The 8,065-nt window shown below is 48.9% G+C and overlaps 1 protein-coding gene across 1 annotated transcript; it reads right to left on the bottom strand.

Annotated features, from left to right (window-relative positions):
• Positions 1 to 264: 264 nt before the first annotated feature.
• Positions 265 to 4,095, bottom strand: HOXC8 (homeobox C8; the record flags this gene model as incomplete). The annotated part of the gene is made up of 2 exons (XM_082298984.1): positions 265 to 560; positions 3,660 to 4,095. The coding sequence occupies 2 exons, from the start codon at positions 4,093 to 4,095 to the stop codon at positions 265 to 267; spliced, it is 732 nt and encodes a 243-aa protein (XP_082155110.1).
• Between the last annotated feature and the right edge of the window lie 3,970 nt (positions 4,096 to 8,065).

Here is an 8,065-nt window from a genome sequence, read left to right on the forward strand (position 1 = left end):
CCCCCCCCCCCCCTCCTTTTCTGCGCTCATTTCTGGGACTTTAAAAAAAAAGAAAAAAAAAGGAAAAAAAAAAAAAAAAAGGATAAAAAAAGCAGGAATAAGGGAAGTTTCCGCGCCAATAAAAAAAGGCTACAACTGCTTGACAGGTAGTTACTGCTGGGTGAGCCTCTCCATTCTATACTCTATAAAAGCAAATGACCGTCGTAAACATCTCGATTTATCATCTGCCATAAAACCGCGACTTCAAGGGGAGCTGAGCCGAGCTCAGTCCTTGCTTTCTTCTTTCTCCTCCTCTTCTTTTTCCTCTTCCTCGTTCCCTTCTTCCTCGGCTTTCTCCTCGTCCCGCACCCCCCCGGGCAGCTTGTCTTTGTTGTTTTCCTTTTTCCACTTCATGCGGCGGTTCTGGAACCAGATCTTCACTTGTCTCTCGCTCAGTCCCAGGGCGTGCGAGACCTCGATGCGCCGCTTGCGAGTCAAGTAGGGGTTGAAGAGGAATTCCTTTTCTAATTCCAGGGTCTGGTACCGGCTGTAAGTTTGGCGGCCGCTGCGTCTGCCGGGAGCTGTGGGGGCACAAAAAAAGCCGCAAAACTTCTCAGTTCCTCTGTTCTCCCCCCCCCAACCCCCCCTCCTCTGCCCGGCCCCAGCACCTCGGCGAGCTGCTGGTGAACAACAAAAAAAAACCCACCCCGATAATCGGCTGCTTTCGCCCTTTTTCCGCCTCTTTTTTGCCCCTTTTTCGTGCCTTTCTCGCTGCTTTCTTGCCCTTTTTTCATCCCTCTTTTTTTAGCCCTTTCTCCTCTCTGTGTTTTCCCTTCTCGCCCTTTTCTCCCCTCTTTTTCACTCCCTTTTCACCCCTTCCTCACCCATTTCCACCCCTTTTTCCCCCCTTTCTTTGCCCCTTTTTCACCCCTTTCTCCCCTCTTTTTCTGCCCCTTTTCACCCCTCTTTTACCCTTTCTCACCCAGATTTTACCCTTTTTTTGCCCTTTTTGCCCCCTTTCCGCCCTTTCTCGCCCTCCAGGTGCTGCAGGGCAGCGCTGGGGTTTCCGGGATAACGCTGGGGCCGATTCCCGGGAACGCTGGGGGAGGTGGGTGTCAAGCTCATGCACAAAGGACCCTTCCAGCTGCCCCACAGGGGGGTTCTGGAGGGGAAATCCCCGTGGCAGCTCCGATCTCTTCCCAAAAATACTCGTTTTTCCTAGGAAAGGTGCATTGTTCTGCATCGACCCCTCTGCAGCCTCTCTAGTCCCTCATCTCCTTTTCCTTTTTCTCTTTTTCTTTTTCTTTTCCTTTTACTTGTTCTCTTTTTCTTTCTTTCTTTCTTTCTCTTTCTTTCTTTCTTTCTCTTTCTTTCTTTCTTTCTTTCTTTCTTTCTTTCTTTCTTTCTTTCTTTCTTTCTTTCTTTCTTTCTTTCTTTCTTTCTTTCTTTCTTTCTTTCTTTCTTTCTTTCTTTCTTTTTCTTTCTCTCCTTCCCTCCCTCTCTCCCTTTCTCTTTTTCTCCTTTTTTCCACTCTTTTTCTCTCCTTCCTTCTCATTCTCTCCTTCTCTTTCCCCCTCTTTCTTTCTCTTTTCTCCTCTTTCTTCCTCTTTCCCCTCCTTTATTCCCTCCTTTTCTTTCCTTTTTCCCCATTTCTTTCCCTTTTTCCCTTTTCTTCCCCCTTTCCCCTCATCCACTCCTTTATCCCTCTCCCTCCCCATCCCCTTTTTCCCTCCCCCGCCCCAAAACTCCCCAAATCCCTTTTGCTTTTCCAGGCATTCCCCCCAAAACACAGGGAAGGGGGGCGGGGTTGGGGAGGGGGGAGCTCCTTTTTGCCCAAATTCCCTGAAAATCGGGATTTTTCTCTGCAAAACAAACCCTGAGCCGGGGATTTCCCTGCGCAAAGCCCGGGATTTGTCTGGAAAAACAACTCGAGAGGGGCGTTCGCAGCCACAGCGAAGACAGAGAGGGGGGAAAGAAAGGAGAGAAAATCGAAAGAAATGAGGGCAAAAAAAGACAGGAAAAGAGCTGCGCCTGCAGCCCCCGCACTTCCTCGCGCGCTAATGAGAAAAACAATTTATTTGGGGGAAAAAAAGCCAGCTCGGGATGGAGCTGATCCCGTCCCGGAGCCTCCCTCTAGGTCAAAGCTTAGATAAATAACGAGTTTTCCTCTCCCGCAGCCCCTGGGCCACATCCTCTCGCCAGCAGCCACAGCTCCTCTCCTTTCCCCCTTTTTTTGGGGGGGGAGGGTTATTTTTAATGTTGGAAATTTTCCCGCGGGGTTGAGTTTTTTCCTGGGGGTGAAGGCAGAGGTGGGGGAGGAATAAAAACCTTTTGGGGGGGCTCTGCTCCGCTCCTGCGAATCCCCATCGCCCTTCACATGGTTTGAATTACCCGGAGTCTGCACAACCTTGGGGCTGAGCTGCAACTTTCAATTATTTTCCCTTTTTTTTTTTTCCCCCCTGCCGTTTTTCCAGGCTGAAGTTCCGAATTATTTTGAATTTCCCACTCCTTTTCTTTGTTTTTGTTGTTGTTGTTGTTGCTTTTTGGGTTTGTTTTTTTTTTTTTTTTTTAATCCCAACCCCACAGCCCCGAGCTAAGTTGTTTTTTTTTTTTTCCCCTCCCTGCTGCAACTTTTCCTCTCGAGGCGTTAGGAAGCAAGATGCACTAATAATAATAACAATAATAATAATAATAATAATAATAATAAAATATATATTTCTATATCAGGAAATCCTCAGGACGAGTTCCCACCTTTCAGGCTGCGTCTCCCAGCGGTTAAAAAAGGACATTTGTGACATTTTAAAGAGCTCTGCTCTTATCAACATGCAAACAACCTCGTGGGAGCCGTATCTTATTGCCAATCCTCGAGGCAAGCCATAAAAAAAACCCTAAAAAAAAACCCCAAGTTTTACTTTTATTGCGATTTAAAGGGGTTTTTATTATTATTATTTTTGCAGGGAATCCCCTCGGTTTGTTTTTGGTAAAAAAGAAGAAAGGTCAGCAGCAAACGGCTGGGTCCCAGCTGATATTATTCTTTTTTTTTGAGATCTAGATACAAATATAAATATCAATAGAATTATAACTATAACTATAAATATAAATACAAATATAAATATAAATACCAATACATATATGCCTAAGTGGGGATGGGCGTGTTGGCGAGAGGTCGGAATTTTGGGGAGAGGTCTGGATTTGGGGAGAAGAGGCCGGAATTTTGGGATGAAAGGTCTGAATTTGGGGATGAAAGGTCGGGATTCTGGGAGAAGAGGTCAGAATTTTAGGAGAAGAGGCCGAAATTTGGGGATAAAAGCTCTGAATTTTGAGCTAAAAGGTTTGAATTTTAGAATTAAAGGCCGGAATTTCGAGATAAAAGCTCGGGATTTGGGGCTAAAAAGTCTGAATTTCGAGCTGAGAGGCCGGAATTTTGACAGCAAAGCTCCCAATTTCCCTACAAGGGGTCCGAATTTCGGGACGAAGGGTGGGAATTCAGCCGGAAAAGGCCGGGATTTTGGGCTAAAAGGTGGGAATTCTGCTACGAACGCGGCATTCCAAGAGCCCCCCGCACACACACACACACACACACACACACAAACACCCACAGCAAAACCAGCGCGAACCCGGCAAACCGAGCCAAACACATCAAAGCAGGAGGGAGAAAAAAAAAAGCTCAAGATCCTAACCGTGAGGTCTCATCCATGGGAACATGAGACTGGGAGACGAGTTTTGATTTAAATGCCCTTGTCCCTCGCTAGAGTTACTGTTGGCCGACGATTTACAGTCAGGATATTGTACCACAGCCGCGTCTTGCTGCGCCCCATAGAGCGACTGCCGGGGCAGAGCTTCATATCCATAGAATTTGGAAGCGTCTCCGTGGCACGCCAGGGCGCACGGGTTCTGCTGGTAGCCCGAGTTGGAGATGCCGGAGGTGCCGTGGTGGAAAAACTCCTGGACGTGGTGGGAAGGGTGCTGGAAGGTGGGAGCGGCGCTGCCCGGGCCGTACACCAGGGCATGGCTCCTGCCCACGCTCTGGGGGAAGCGGCAGTCGTAGTAAGTTGGCTCCAGGGATTCGCCGCCTTTGTACTTGGAAAACAGAGGGTTGACAAAGTAGGAACTCATGACCCTCGCATGCAAAAAAAAAAAAAAAAAAAAAAAAAGGAAAAAAAAAAAAAAAAAAGAAGAAGAAGAAAGGACAAAAAAAAAAAAAAAACACCAAAAAAAAAACCCCACAACAACAACAACAACAACAAAAAAAAAACCGCAGGAAAACGGCTGAAAAGCAGCAAAAAGAACCCGCTTTAATTCTGAAAAATAAAACCAAAAACGCCAAGCGAGGCTCGTCCCCGGACTGGGGAAGTCCTGCGCTTTTTTTTTTTTTTTTTTTTTTTAAGAGTGGCTCTTTTTCTCTCTCTTTCCTTTTCTCTCTCTTTCCTTTTCTCTCTCTTTTTTCTCTTTCTTTCCTTTTTTTTTTTTTTTCAGGATTTTTTTTTTGTTTTTGTTTTTGGAGGGTTGTTGCTTTTGGTTTTTTTTTTGGTTCTGTTTTTTAAACGCGCTCTCAAAGGCGTTTCATGGTGGCTCCGTGTGTCTGCACGCGCGGTGCTCGGTGCTCTTGACTCCTCTTGTAATCTGTCGGTAGGTAGAGCTCTCTCTCTCTCTCTCTCTCTCTCAATTTCTCTTGGAACTCTGCTCCTTCCCTTTAACACCACAGGCAAATTCCTCAAAATCCCGGTGGTGTGGCTTTTTTTTTTTTTTTTTTCCCTCTCCCTTCTTTTTTTTTTTTTTCCCTTCCTTTTTTTTTTTCTTCTTTTTTTTTTTCCTTTCCTCCTTTTTCTTCCTCCTTTTTTTTTCCCCTCCTTTTTTTTTTTTCCTCTTCTCCTTTCCCCCCCCCCCTCCCTTTCCCCACTCCTTTCCCCTCCTTTTTCCTCCTTTTCCCCCCTCTTTTTTTGCTCTCAATTTCTCTCCCCCTCGCCGCTCTCCTCCCTCCGCCGCCTCTTGCAGCGCCCAAATGACCCCGATTTCGGCCGCTTTTTTCGGGGGGGGGGTGGGGTGGGGGTGGGGGGGCGGCGAATTTACGACCCAAAAAAACCTCGATTCGCGACTCCCCCGCGCCCCCAGCCCCCTCCTCTCGGGGGGGGGACCCTCCCCTAATAAAGACCAGGGGGAAGGGGCGCATTAATATCCCAAATCCCTCCCCCCCCCCTTTTTTTCCCGGCAGCAGCCTCGTCCCCCTGGCAGCGAATGCCAGCGCGGGGAGGTCACCCTAGGTAACCTCAACAGGTAAAAAACGGCCCCAGGACCCCCCCCGAGACCCCCCCGGCCCCCCAAAATCCCAAATCCGCCCCCCCCCAGCCCCTCCGCGGGGGCTCTGGGGGTTTTGTTGTTGTTGTTGTTGTTGTCATTGCTGGGGGGGGTCCCGGGGGGGGAGGGCGGGGTGGGTCCCACCTGGCGAGGGGAGGGGGCTCTGGGGGGGGCTGCAGGGGCTAACACCAGATTTCCTCTTTTTTTCCTTTTTTTTTTGGCCTTTTTCTCTTTTTTTTCACCTTTTTTTCCTTTTTTTTTTTTTTGCTTTTTTCCCCCGCTTCATTTTCCCTTTTTTCTCCTTTTTTTCCCCTTCTCTTTTCTTTTCTTTTCCTTCTATTTCCCTTTTGCTTCCTTCTATTTTCCTTTTATTTCCTTCTTCCCCCTTTCCCCCCTTCTTCCCCCTTTTTTTCCATTTTCTCTCCTCTCCTTCCCCTTTCTCCCCTTTTTTCCCCTTTTTCTTCTTTCCCTCCTTTTTTCCTCTCTTTTTTTCCCCTTTCCCCCCATTTTACCCTCCCCCCCCCCATTTTACTCCGTCTTTTTTCCCTTCCCACTCCGATTTTTTCCCTTTTTTGCCCCATTTCCCCCCATTTCTCGCGTGTTGTTGTGGTGCTGGTGGCGATGGTGGTCGGCAAGGTCGGAATCAACCAAACAAAAGCCCCCAAAAAAACCGGGAGCGAGAATCCAGGGAATCTTTTCCCTCTGGATTGGCCGCTCCTCGCTGTCCTTGAGAGCGAATAAAGGCAGAAAACCGCGGGGTTTATCCATTTTATTTCATTTATTTCCTTTTTTTCCCCCCAATTTCCCCCCCTCCCCCCCACCTTTCCAACGAACCCCTGGAAATCCACGGCTGGAATTGGCAGGGATGGAATTCCAAGGGGATAAAGTCGAGGTTTTGCTGTAAAAAATCCACTCTGGAGGCGAAGTCAGGCTGCCCTTTGTGCACGCTGGAAAAAAAATCCACCCCAGACCCTTCTCCTCCCCCCCTTTTCCAGCTCCAAACCCCGATTTTTCCCATTTTCCCCCTTTTCCAACCCATTTTTGTGCCCTCGGCCCTCATTTTTGGGCGCTGGGAGTGACCATTCCCTGCAACCTTTCCCTTCGGCCACCTCGCGTTGAGGAAACTCATTAAAAAACACCCAAATCACCTCAAAACCTGAGGATTTTTGTTCATTTTGGGGGTTTTTTTCCAGCCTGGGGAGGGGAGGAGGAGGAGGAGAACATTTCCCACAGGAATCTTTGCTGCAGAGCCGCCAAAAAAACCCCGAATCCCCCCAAAATCCCATCACTCCCAACCCCTCCCGAGTCCCCAGCCCTTCCAAACCCTTTCCCCGCTCTTCTTCCCCCCCCTCCCACCACCCAAAAAACCCCAAATTATTTTCAGCAGAGCCCCAATTCTGATTTCGGGACAAACCCCCCGCGGCTCCTGCCCGGCGAAATTCCCATTTCCAGGGCGATTTTCAGCCTTGGGGCGGCTCCGACCTTTGCCAAGGCTGAAAATCGGATTTTTTTTTTTTTTAATTTTAATTTTTTTTTCATTCTCCCACCCCCGTCCCCGAGGAGAGGAGCAGCCCCAGCTCTCCTGGAGCAGATTTTCCCCTTTTTTTTCCACGGAGAGCGGCGGCGCGGGGAGGGGGGTTCCTGCGAGCAGACAATGAGCTGATTTTTCCCCAGCGCTGAGCCTGAAAATATTCATATTTTTTAACAACCCAGACGCCTTTTCTGCCAAGAAACAACCTCAAAACACCCCAAATTCTCCAGGACGGCGCTGATTTTTGCAGAATTCCCCCACTCCGGCTCCTTTCCCCCCCAGATTCCACCCCTTTTGCCCCCAAAAATGAGAAGGGAAGAGCAGCCAGGGACAACAGAGGCTCCTTAATTCCCAGCGAGCGCCGAGGTGACCGAATTTCCCCTCCCTAATCAATAACATTTCTATTTTTAAACCCCCAGCGCCGAGCCAGGGGGGAAAAGAAAATGAATTTTCAGCTCAGGGTGGGGGGGAAGGATTTTGGGGACTTTTTGGGGTTTTTTTTCCCCTGGATAAAGGCGCCGAGACTCCTCCAAAAATCTCATTTCAGCTCGGGGAGAAACGCTGCGATTTCGGTGTCGGGGGGACAGAGGAGCCCCCCCCATCCCCCCCCTGGCGTTTTTGGGAACGCTGCGGTTTTTAAGGGAACATCCCGACTTTTGGGGGCCGCTCTTTGTCTGGGCTGGATCTGGATGCGCGGTTGGGGTTTTTTTGGGGGCATTTCTGGCGTTTTGAGGGTTCATCGCCCTCTCCCCGAGCGGATTTTCTGTCCCCCCTCCTCCCTTTTGCCCTGACCTTCACTGGAAAATGTCATTTTCTGCTTCCCCACCCCAAAGCGGGGCGGGAGACGTGAGGGGCGTAAATAAAGAGGAAGGAGGGGGGGGAAATGAGGAAAAATCAGCGCCACAACCACTCAAAAGAGGAGATTTTCTCCGCGCCAGCATTTTCATTTTTTGGGAGATTTTACGTCCTCCAGTGCCGTTGCTGGGTGCACCCCAAAGAGGAGGGGGGGGAGGAAAGGGATCAAAATTTATTTACAATTAAAAATGGTTTATTTAAAATTAAAAATCACTGATTAGAAATTGGAAAAAAGAAAATTTAAAAAAAAAAAAAAAAAAACTAAAAATACAGAGAATAAATTAAAAATCTGGTGACTGACCCAGAGGTGGTTGGGGTTCCTCGGAGCCCGGGGACGGGGACAAACCGGGGGTCGCGGGGTCGCTCCGCGGGTGCGGAATGGGGGGGGATGGGGGGGGGGGGGGG

The sequence above is a fragment of the Coloeus monedula genome (genome assembly GCF_965178545.1).
Source record: "Coloeus monedula genome assembly, chromosome: 30".
Lineage (NCBI taxonomy): Eukaryota > Metazoa > Chordata > Aves > Passeriformes > Corvidae > Coloeus > Coloeus monedula.